The following is a 12,204-nucleotide window of genomic DNA, read 5'->3' on the forward strand; positions in this document are numbered from 1 at the left end:
GTTCAGTTCTCCTGTATCCCTCTGTTGTTGGGTGGAGTGTTCTAGAGATGTGTCCGCCTTCCTAGGTTGGTGCGTTCAGTTCTCCTGTATCCCTCTGTTGTTGGGTGGACAGTTCTAGATATGTGTCCACCTTCCAGGGTTGGTGGGTTCAGTTCTCCTGTATCCCTCTATTGTTGGATGGAGTGTTCTAGAGATGTGTCAGCCTCCTGGGTTGGTCTGGGTCAGATATGTTGAAAAGCCATGAACTTGAAGCTGGTCCAGCTGGCAGCCCCGCGGGTGCAGTGCTCTGCACATCTCTCCACCCCTCCAAGGAAGGAGCTGTGGGGACCTGGTGGGGTCATGGAAGCCCAGCCACACGCCACAGGGAAAGACTCCCTGGTATCAGATGCCCCCTGCTGAGCAGGCCCCACCACACTGGCCTGGGGTGCCAATGGCTTTCAGCTCCATGCATGGAGGGAGGGGCTCCCTACTTTCCACTCCACTTCCTGGGGTCACATAAGATGCAGCTGGGTGGGGTGGCTACGATCTCCTCCCCACCAAGGCTGTGAGCATACGAGGTGGGGCCCTCCCTCGGGATCCACAGCAGCAAGAATGGGCTTCTGACCCTTACCCTGCCGACAGGCTGCACACCCCTCCTACAGGCTGCACGTCCCATCCAGAGGGGATGGAGAATGGGGAGTCCCTCGAAGCTTGGGCCTCTCCTCTTCCCTCATGGTGGGGTCATGGGGCCGGCCTTTGCTCTGTGGTCCATGTCAAGGCCTGCTCTTTCAGAGGCTGGGAGGCTGCTCCAGCCTCACCAGGTCCTTACTGAGACCAAGGTCAGGGAGGCTTTACTCTGGGAAGGACTCCTTGGACATGGACACCTGCAGCCCCGAGAAACAGCCTTTGCCACGCGGCCAGGGAGAGCCTGCTGTGTGCTGAGGCAGAGCCGCATGGAAGCTCACATTTGGCAGGGCCCCGAGCACGCTGCCACCATCCTCACGTTTGAGCAGCGTCAGGCGGTTGACACAGCATTTTCACACTCATCATCCACTAGAGCCCACCAGAGGGCTCCCACGGGAGGGACAGAACTGAGCCAGTGAGGAGCCGCCCCTGCCCCGCCCAGGGAGCACAGGCCCACGAGGCTACATGGCACCTGCCAAAGAACCTCCATCCACCCGGATCTGGGCAGGTGCTAGCCCACAGCAGTCAGCACCACCACGGCCGCGGGCCCACCCTCCCTGGGCTCTGCGGACATAAGTCTGCAACTCGGCCACGGCTTAGCGAGGCCGAGCCTGCCATTCCCACCAGTGCCTGTGCGGCACTGACAGACCCTCCAGGAGACACCGCAGTGAGGGCAGCAGTGCCACATGGGCCCACAGAGCTGTCCCTGGGGCCATGCAGTACCTTTTGTGGGATGGCCAGATGCCTGGTGGGCAGCGCTTCATGCTGAACATGTACACGGCGGCCTCCGCGGTGCTGAAGAGACGGCAGAAGCACAGGAAGGAGCAGACGGCCACGGCAGACGCAGCTCTCCCATCCTAGGACAGACAGACACGCTTATGCACATCTCACACGTGCAGGACGAGGGCTCGAGCGTCCTCAGGGGTCCTACCCGCCCCATGGCTGCGGGGACACAGGGCTGTTCCCGAGGCTGGGATATGTTTAAGAAGCTATATAACGTGACTGCAGAGGAAAGGATGGAGCCCGACAGAAGATTCCCTGAGGAAGAACAGGGCTGGCATCTCTGCAGAAAGCTCTGCTGATGCCCTGTACCCTCGCGGGCAACCCCTCATGAAAACCTCAACTCCACCCACCACAGCGGCAGCTGCCACACCCAGGGAGGCTCAACCACCACCAAGCCTTGTACTGCAAATGGGGAACCTGAAACTGGAGAGGACTCTTCAGTGGCTGCCGCACAGGAAGGGAGGCGGGCGCCCCACAAGGCAGAGTGACCTCCACATGGGCATGCAAATTGGGGCCACATGGAGAGGGGAGGGCAGGGCCACCTGGCAACTGCCCCTCCAGACCCAAAGCCCCCAAGCATAGAGATTTCTTCCATGTCCCAGGGTGAATAACAGGCCCCAGCTCGTGACTGCCGCTCAGATTTTGTTGAACTACGGGTGAAATTATGCACTTCAGTGGAACCACGGCACCAGGGCGTGGCTATGAACTTCAGTGGAACCACGGCACCAGGGCGTGGCTATGAACTTCAGTGGAACCACGGCACCAGGGCGCGGCTATGAACTTCAGTGGAACCACGGCACCAGGGCGCGGCTATGAACTTCAGTGGAACCATGGCACCAGGGCGCGGCTATGAACTTCAGTAGGAGCACAGCGCCAGGGCGCGGCTATGAACTTCAGTAGGAGCACGGCGCCAGGGCGCAGCTATGAACTTCGGTACAAACATGGCGCCAAGGCGCAGCTATGAACTTCGGTAGGGCGCGGCTGGGGCTCACCATGCAGTGCACGACGCAGACGTTCTTGTGGTCCTGCCGCAGCCAGGCGTGCATATTCCTGCAGATGTTGTAGAGGGTGTGCAGGTGTGGGGCCCGCCGCGCCGCCCAGCCACACTCGGAGACCTGGGGGGACAAGGCATGGTGACACGGGCAGCAGAGTAGCCACACCCAGCCTCGGGTGGATTGGAGGGATGGCCTGCTTGAAGTGCAGGGAACTCAGCTGGCTGGCAGCGTCAACAGCGTCCTTCTGTGTGAGAGCCTCAGCGGCGGGACCTGAGCACCAGCTGCCACTGGCCTTGCAGAGGGAACTTAGTCAGCTGCTCCTGGGCTTTCGGTCTTCTGCATACTGACAAGCGTCTTGTCAGAAGGGAAAGCCTCGGCCTCCAGCACCCTCTGGCAGGCGGGAAGCAGCAGGAGCCGGGGTGTCCAGGTTCCCGTCAAGCGGCACTCTCAGCACAGCAGAGACCCCACCTCGCTCCCTCCTGCTCCACGCCCTGCAGCCCCTCGGGAGACCTCTGGCCGCCCCATCACGGCCCCACCTTGGCCAAAGCCTCCAGCTGCACCCCTGCGCTGGAGTGGGAGGAAGCTGCCACAGCTGCACCCAGACCAAAACCTGCAGCCACACACCCGGTTGTGAAACCTGGAGGGCCGGTAGGTCCTTGGAGACAGGTTGTAGACGGCATAGTGCCCCGCGTGCTTCGAGTCCAAGAACAGCCGCACGTCTTCGATGTTGTTTTTGAGTGCTGACTCCACACCTTCGGCCGGGAACGACATCACTGAAACAAGCAGGCCTGTGTCAGACGCTGTCCCTGGAGACGGCGCACCTCGTGGCCAGGGGGCTGCCGAGGCCTTGCTGCTCCTGACGTCCCCATTAAAGTGCAGCCTCTGGCAGCTCCACCAGCCACTGCCCAAACAGCCGGCCCATGCGGGCCCCTCACCCTTCACAGATTCCCGGCCAGGGATGACCTAGGAACAGAGACCCAGCCACACGCCTGCCAGCCAGAGACCTACGGGCACAGACCCAGCCACACGCCCGCCAGCCGGAGACCTACGGGCACAGACCCAGCCACACGCGCACCAGCCAGTGACCTGGGGCACAGACCCAGCCACACGCTTGCCAGCCAGTGACCTGGGGCACAGACTCAGCCACACGTCCACCAGCCGGAGACCTATAGGCACAGACCCAGCCACATGCCCGCCAGCCGGTGGCCAAGACGTCCCAAGACAGCTTTCTGATGCCTGCCCGGTCTCCAGGCGTCAGGATAAGCAACCGTGATGCCTGGTGCACAGAGGCCTCGGTTTCCCAAGACACGGGCTTGCGTTGCTCCCAGCAGGACCTCAGAGGCACCAGGCCGGCGCTGGCCCTGTCCACTGCTGTGCCAGGAGGCGCTGGGCACAGGCCGCCCCGTGTGTCTGTGGCCACGGAGAAGACTGGAGCCTAAGTACCTGTGCCCTGACACACAGCAGGGACACGCTGTGCACACACGGAAGGCCCAGGGCACGTCCCACGGCCTCACATGGCACACGTACCCGCAATTCTGGATGTGATGTAAGATATGTCCAGGTCACCCTTGGCGTAACTGGAATTAAAAAGAAGAGAACTTGGTTATGATAAGAAACACTCTGTAGCGAAACCACAGGACTGAAGCCAAGGCCTGAGGCCTGGAGAACCTGTGGAGCTCTCACTGTGGAGGCTGCATCTCATGAGGAGCATGCGGGACGGTTTCTGGGTATGTGTGTGCTGCAGAGCTGACCCCTGGAGAAGTGGATGGAAATGAGAGCCTGCAGGTAGTGGTGGCGTGGGTGAGACGGGGGACGTCCACTGTCTGGCTGTCCCCTCCCCTCTGCCCTCCAGGGAGGTACGGCCCAGGAGGCTGGGAGAAGGCCGGCAACACCAGTGGAAGGAGAGGGCCGGAGAGCAGAGGTTGCTTGGACGATGGTCACAGGTCGTGCCAGGCTCCAGGGTGCTTCCTGGACGTGGTGGTCGTAGCAGTGGGAAGCCAGCAGAAGCCACTGGAGGCAGAGAGGACCCCTTCCCCCAGCCAAGTGCCTGGAGACCCCCTGCTGTGGCCACAGCCAACTCCCTGCAGGCTAGCCTGCCTCCCAGGGCAGAGCAGGCTGGAAACTGCAGGGACGGAAAGGCCGGGCTAGGAGCAACCTTGGCTAGGCTGATCGCCGACGGGCCATCCCCCTCAGGGGTAAGCCCGGGAGTCGGAGAGAAATCCCAGAAGAAGGTCCAGAGAGATGAATGACCCAAACACACACAATCAAACCCTGACATGAAAGCTGCCGTGCAGTCAAATGTTTTAAAAGCTTGTCTAAACCCACAGAGCAGGTGCTGACTTAGGACATGGGTCTTCCTAAGCAACAAGGGAAAGCAGGAGGGAGGCACATGAGCCTGGCACTCGAGCACTTTGCAGCATAGGACGCTGGGCAAGAGACAAGCAGGCCGCACCAAGCGTGGCTACTGGATCCATCATCTCAACAACAGGAGAAAACCAAAAATGGGGGCCGAGCACGGTGGCTCACGCCCGTAATCTCGGCACTCTGGGGCCGAGCACGGAGATCACCTGAGGTCAGGAGTTCCAGACCATCCTGGCCAACATGGTGAAACCCCCGCTCCCCAGCACCACAGGAGGCAGGGGCCAGCACAGGGAGCTGACATGCCTTGAGCAAAGGTGGGCGCTGTGAGCCACGGACCCACACGTGTCTTACCCACCCCTGCAGCCCGAGAAGGCATGAACCTGGCTGTGCTGGCCTCAGGCATGTGTGCAAGGGGTGTGTGTGTGTTAGGGCTGAACCAAACACTGAGAGGAGAGAAACCAGGCCCCAGACACAGGGCACAGGCCCCGAGGCCCTGGTGCCCAGACCCCCAGGCACCAGGGCAGCCAGGGCTTCAAAGCCACCCCAGTCCCCACTCCTGGACTTGTCCATGGGGAGACCCAGAAATGCAAATGAATCCACTGTCTTTTTTTGAGGCAGGGTTTTGCTCTGTCCCCCAGGCTGGAGTGCAGTGGTGCGATCCCAACTCACTGCAGCCACAAGCTCCTGGTCTCAAGCGATCCTCCCACCTTGGCCCCCAGTGCAGCACGCCATTTCACCCAGCTACTTTTTATTTTTGTAGAGACAGGGTCTCGCTATGTTGTCCAGGCTGGTCTCAAATTCCTATCTTCAATGGATCCTCCCTCCTCAGCCTCCCAAAGTGCTGGGATTACATGAGCCACCGTGTTCGACCACCTCATGAGCCTCCAGGCCCAGCCAGAACTGACTGTGGTTTCTAAGTCAATGAACACAAGTCTAGGCAGCTTTATCTGCCTCAAGCATGTGGCGTGAACAGAAGGCAGATTCAAACGGCAGGCCTGCCCTCAGCTGGCACCTAGGGGGTGTTGGGAAGGTTCCCACTGTCCCCTGACAAACAAGTGGCAGCTGGCTGTGCCTGAGTGCTGTGCACACTCAAGCCAAACTGTGTCCTCTGGGGCCTGGGACCCGTAAGTCCCAGCAGAGCCATCTCTAGGACCAGCCCCTGGGGCCTTAGACTTCCAGCAGACAGCAGCTCCCACCATCCTCACAGCTGCTGGGGAGGGGAGCATGGGCGGGAGACCCCCAGGGAGGACCGTGGGAGCTGTGCCCAGGACCCTGGATGCCCCACACGCCTCCTGCCTCTGCTGACTCTGTTCGGCGCCGTCCCCACAATTCACTGTGGCTGTGGAGACCACGAGTCTTCTGGGGAATCAGGCAGCCGGGGGTGCTATGGGACACAGCACCCATCCCTTTCCTCCAACGCTGAAAGTGACTGCTCTTAGTGACTTTCACACACGGCTTTGCTGTGCATCCTCTCTGTCCGTTTCCACTCTGTTCCCAACATCGCTGTTGCCGAGACGACGCTCAAGAGTCTCTCGTCCCCCTGGGGCAAGGCCAGTCCTGCTGCACTTCACATGCAGAACTACCAGCCAGGACCCTGCAGGAGCCACAGCCATGGGACCGGTGGGCGGTGGGCCGGCCCCTGACAGATGGAGCTTCCTCTAATCTTCCGACAGCCACAACTCAGGCAGGCAACGTCACAGAGGTGGCCACAGGTGCGAGCGAGCTCACGCCCTGCTCTGGGGACATGCAGGCCCACTAAGAACAGGTTTCTCTCTACAAAAGGTTGCACAGACATGAGGCGCACAGTTAATGGCACCACACAGCCAAACGTGGAGCACACATGGATACACACAGCTCACACAGGCACTCACACACATGCTGACGCATGCACACCGCTCACACAGAGGGACTCGTACACATGCTGAGGCGTGCACACAGCTCACACTCAGGCACTCGTACACATGCTGAGGCGTGCACACAGCTCACACAGGCACTCATACACATGCTGAGGCGTGCACACCGCTTACACTCAGGTACTCGTACACATGCTGATGCGTGCACACCGCTCAGACTCAGGCACTCGTACACATGCTGACGCGTGCAGACAGCTCACACTCAGGCACTCGTACACATGCTGACGCGTGCACACAGCTCACACTCAGGCACTCGTACACATGCTGACGCGTGCACACAGCTCACACACAGGGACTCGTACACATGCTGATGCGTGCACACCGCTCACACTCAGGGACTCGTACACATGCTGACGTGTGCACACCGCTCACACTCAGGGACTCGTACACATGCTGACGCGGGCACACAGCTCACACTCAGGCACTCGTACACATGCTGACGCGTGCACACAGCTCACACAGGCACTCGTACACATGCTGATGCGTGCACACAGCTCACACTCAGGCACTCGTACACATGCTGATGTGCACACAGCTCACCGTTCACAGACACACAGGCACTCCTACACATGCTGATGTCCATGGATCACACACAGGCACTCGTACACATGCACATAGCTCACACATATGCACACATGCTCACACATGCATATGCTCATACACACACATGCACGTGTGCACTCAGTCTCACAGCTCACACGAACATTCAAGCACCAGCACACATGCTGACACCAACACTCACACACATGCCCATACATGCTCACATCATATGTACATATCCTTACACACACACCAGCATTTACACACGCACAAGTGTTTACACACATACATGTTCATAACGCCCATGTCCTCACACAGTCACAGACACATCCTTACACATGGGCACACATGCTTACACATGGGCACATATGCACCCACAATCACGTGCACAGACACTGGGCCACATGCCGGCACAAGGGCACACATCTACCTGGTGCTGAAGACACAAAACAGCGATCACAGCACAAAGGAAAGAACAAAGGAACACGGCGGAAGGTGTCGCCGGCTGTAGAAGGAATGCAGTGCCCATGACGGGCTGCATGTGGCTCCCACGTGACAGGCGCCAACCCAACCCAGCTCCTAGGTTGTTTCCTGACACAGCCAACACCCTTGAGCTGGCATGTCCGCAGGGACAGATGAGCAGCCAGCGTGTTCCTGGGCATCCAGCTCCTCCAGAAAACCCAGCACACAAACCCCGGGACACAGAGGCCGCACTCTGGAACACTTCCAGTGTGCTGTGAGCAGAGGCTGCCGGGCCTGTGGGCAGATGTCAGGGGCCAGGGGCCACCCCCACACAGACACGCCCTCTGATGGCCCAGCCAGGGGGAGACTTCCTCCCACCACACGGTCAGACCCACCCACTTGGCCTAAGTCTGAGTAACAAGGGCTTTAACTCAGGGGACTGCCTCAGTGAGGCATCACCACAGCTGTTTCACCCAATTTGCAGCAAAGAGTCCCAGGAACAGCCCAGGAGCACCCAGTGTGAGGGGCATCATCACAGCAAGTGGAGGGTGGGCCCAGGCATCTCCACAGCAGGGCCTTGCCCCACAGGTGTCAAAGGAAAGGGATCTGCCCAGCTTGGGGTGCTGGGCTCCTTCCGACTCCCTGGGACAAAGAGGTGATGCTGTCCCATGCCTTGAGGGCTCCTGTGGAGCCAGCTGTTCCGCCGCAGCTGGGGAGCGAGAACCGGGACTGAGCCTGGAACGAGCACAGCAGGTCCAGGGCCCTGGGGCCTCACACTTACTTGGCAACAGACTGTATGACCTTGGACGAGGTGTCCCTGAGGTTGGTGAAGAGCCGCTCCGTCCCACCCCGCAGAATGTCCAGGAAGCCGCCATAGGGCTGGTCGTACTCCGCCAGGGCCAGGCCTGCAGGGAGACAGTCTCAGCAGGCCACAGGTGCTCTGTCCCACCTCCCCAGGTGCACGATGCCAGGTGGCATGGCCAAGCCCCCCCCACACACACACCCAGCGGCAAGCCAGGCTGCAGCACTGGCAGGTCTGACCCTGTCCTCAGCCTTTCCAGAGACCCACGAAGCGGCCAATCTGGGTATGGAGGTCTATGGGGCTGCCTCAGCACAGCCTAGGCTGGAACTCTGTCTGCCAGGACAGGCCAGTCTCATGGCCACAGCTTCAGGCCACCACCACCACAGACAGGAACACAGGGTGGCAGCCCCTGACCTGGAGGGTCCTGGGAGTGAGGTCTTCACAGGTGGCTTTGGCAGCATGAGTTAGTGTTTTTTTAAAAAAAAAAAAAAAAAAAAAAAGGGAAACCCTGTCTCTACCAAATATACAAAAATAGCTGGGCGTGCTGGCGCATACCCGTAATCTTAGCTACTTGGGAGGCTGAGACAGCAGAATTGCTTGAACCATGGAGTTGGAGGTTGCAGTGAGCTGAGATCGCACCACTGCACTCCAGCCTGGATGAGAGACCAAGACTCCATCTTAAAAAACAACAACAAAAAACAAAGAAAAAACAGGCCAGGCGCGGTGGCTCACACCTGCAATCCCAGCACTTTGGGAGGCTGAGGCGGGCAGGTCACGAGGTCAAGAGATCAAGACCATCTTGGCCAACATGGTGAAACCCTTTCTCTACCAAAAATACAAAAATTAGCCAGGCATGGCAGTGCATGCCTGTAATCCCAGCTACTTGGGAGGCTGAGGCAGGAGAATCATTTGAACCCAGGAGGCGGAGGCTGCAGTGAGCCGAGACTGCGCCATTACACTCCAGCCTGGTGATAGAGTGAGACTCCACCTCAAAAAGAAACAAACAAACAAAAAACCCCCACCTGACCCACGTCCCTCTCGCAGACAGGAGACAGAGGCCCAGGCAGCACGGAGCAGACGGAGGCCCCGCAGAAGCCGGCACTCAAGGACTCACCCTCCCTTGGGCCAGCAGAGACCCAGCCGGCCACAGCACTTGTGCCTGCAGGACCCACACTGTGTGGCCCGGGTGCCCCGAACATGGGGCCGAGCTCCTCCCTGGGAGGCAGAGCTGAAGGACCCAGGTGAGCCCTCCCACACCCCAGCGGAGATAGGGGGTGAGGTCGGGAGGGGGCAGGGCCATGCAGAGCTACACACTCAGCCGCTGCCTGTCAGGACCGTGTCCTCAATGGCTTCCCCGGAACCTTCCGGAGCACTCCCAGGCCCACCACAGGTGCCCACTCCTCACGCAGCAGAAGGGACCACCGCACACCAGTAGCAGTAGCAGAACTGTCTCCCCCACCACCCTCGGCTGTGCAGTGCCCGTTCCTGCACCCAGGCCTCAGGGTTACTGCTGCAGTAAAGGGTTCATCTTGCCCACAGCAGGCTGGCCCTTCGTCCCCACCTCCTGGGAAGAAACCTGGGATGCCCCCTCACTCCCCAAAAGGGGTGTGTTTCCCTGGGGCCTTGGGCTGTGCCAGATACAACGGTGTGATAAACGCTGCTGTCTCGGCCATGGTGCAGGCTGCCTTCCTGGCAGGCACCGCTGTACAGAACCCCTCAGTGAGGCCTCTTCCCTCCGCTGGCTTGAGTCTGACTCCTGTCCCCCTTCCAACCTGCACCAAGACACCAGCTTTGCTGAGTTCTGTGAGCCCCAGTGAACTGTGGAACCCGAAGGTGGGCTCAGGGACCCCAACCGTACAGTTGTCTCCAGTGGGAGAGGAGGCTCTGGGAGAGAATGCCCTCAGCCTCTGCCCCAATGTCCCGCAGGTGCCCAGGTAGCAGCAGAAGCAAGGGACAGGTGGCGGGCGCAGGACAGGGCACTCACCTCCACCGTAGCCACTGCCTGTGGGGCCCAAGGGAGGGGGTGGCCCCCGGGACAGCGCAGCACTCCCGTAGCCTCCATTCTGCTCCAGGAGCTGTGACAATGAAAACGCAGAGGTCAGGGCTCTAAACTGACATCTCACGCCTGCCCACGTAGTAGAGAGGCACAGCAAGGTCACCCTTAGAGCCCATCTTCTGCCCCACCTACAACACAGTGCAAGGGAGGCACTACCCACAGGCCAAAGCCTCAGCTGGAACTCCACAAACAAAACCACACGCACACCCGGGGAGTGGACACTCAGGCGTTTGGAGGAAGTGGGGTCTGCCTCACTCGGGGCCGCCGCGACCGCCCAGAGCTCCAGCCCAGCTTTCGAGATTCTTGGGTTGCACATTCTGTTCCTCTTCCATTTCTGTCTCTTCCCAGTCTGCACAACCATCTTTTTTCTTGTTTTTATTGAAGACAGAGTCTTGCTCTGTCACCCAGGCTGGAGTGAAGTGGCGCAATCTCAGCTCACTGCAGCCTCTGTCTCCCATCCCACACCATCTTAGGCAGACACATGGCCTGTCTGTCCTGGGATGTTCCATCATTTCAGGTCCTGGGTTCTGAAGGCGATCCCGTGGGGCTCACTGCCTTCTGGGGACAGTATTTTTATTCCACTGTGAGCTCAGCCCCATCATGGACTGTTTTCTGGGGGCCTGAGCAGGGGCCTTATGTTTGTCTCTGTGGGGTCCCAGCTTAGAAGCACTGAGGGCCCCATCGCTAGTGGCCTGCCTGCCCATCAGCCCAGCAGCACCTCCTCCTGCCCCATGGAGAACTCCTCCAGCCTGCCAGATGAAGCATGAGGCCCGCACCTCCTCGCGAGCCCACTGTCGTCCATGACCTCCGGGAGTTGAGAGGCATTTTCCGTAGAGCCACCAGGGCAGGAGGACGCCAAGCCCAGGCTGCCCTGCTAAAGAGCGAGGCTGCCCAGGAGCGCTTTCCTTCCACTGCTCTCTGACTGGCCCCAGGGAAGCTGCTGAGAGGTCACCAGCGACACCAACTCTCCCACCTCAGAGTGCCCCACACCTCAAAACGCTCCCCATATCCAGCATCAGGGGTCCCTCCCTCCACTGGTGCACTAGCCACGATGGCTGCCAGAAAGAGGCAACACAGCCCCTCCCCACCTGTGCCTGGCACCTTGGGGCTCCCCTGCTCCCAGGTTTCCACCCCCATGCAGCCCACCAGGAACTGCAAACCCTCCACTCAGCCCTGACGATCCTTCCTCCACAGGAACTGCAAACCGTCCACTCAGCCCAGACCGTCCTTCCTCCACAGGAAATGCAAACCCTTCGCTCAGCCCAGACCGTCCTTCCTCCACAAGAACTGCAAACCCTTCGCTCAGCCCTGACGATCCTTCCTCCACAGGAAATGCAAACCCTTCACTCAGCCCAGACCGTCCTTCCTCCACAGGAACTGCAAACCCTTCACTCAGCCCGGACCGTCCTTCCTCCACAGGAACTGCAAACCCTTCGCTCAGCCCTGACGATCCTTCCTCCACAAGAAATGCAAACCGTCCGCTCAGTCCAGACCGTCCTTCCTCCACAGGAACTGCAAACCCTCCACTCAGCCCAGACCATCCACCCCACACAGGAACTGCAAACCCTCCACTCAGCCCTGACGATCCTTCCTCCACAGGAAATGCAAACCGTCCGCTCAGTCCAGACC

At 59.8% G+C, this 12,204-nt stretch overlaps 1 protein-coding gene across 4 annotated transcripts in view; it reads right to left on the minus strand.

The window, feature by feature from the left end:
- The window catches only part of GAK (cyclin G associated kinase), an 80,316-nt gene that overhangs the window by 33,407 nt on the left and 34,705 nt on the right, over window positions 1-12,204 (minus strand). For all 4 annotated transcript variants that reach the window (XR_001828259.2, XM_017538946.2, XM_017538944.2 and 1 more), the window contains 6 exons: window positions 10,504-10,594; window positions 8,499-8,622; window positions 3,969-4,018; window positions 3,066-3,214; window positions 2,439-2,561; window positions 1,387-1,520 (listed from right to left, as the gene is read on the minus strand). Coding sequence is in view for 3 of the 4 variants with exons in the window: in XM_017538946.2 (XP_017394435.1) it covers window positions 1,387-1,520; window positions 2,439-2,561; window positions 3,066-3,214; window positions 3,969-4,018; window positions 8,499-8,622; window positions 10,504-10,594 (671 nt within the window). In the remaining variant the exon portion in view is untranslated. The remainder of the gene's footprint in view (window positions 1-1,386; window positions 1,521-2,438; window positions 2,562-3,065; window positions 3,215-3,968; window positions 4,019-8,498; window positions 8,623-10,503; window positions 10,595-12,204) is intronic.

The sequence above is a fragment of the Cebus imitator genome, unplaced genomic scaffold, assembly GCF_001604975.1.
Source record: "Cebus imitator isolate Cc_AM_T3 unplaced genomic scaffold, Cebus_imitator-1.0 Scaffold117, whole genome shotgun sequence".
NCBI lineage: Eukaryota > Metazoa > Chordata > Mammalia > Primates > Cebidae > Cebus > Cebus imitator.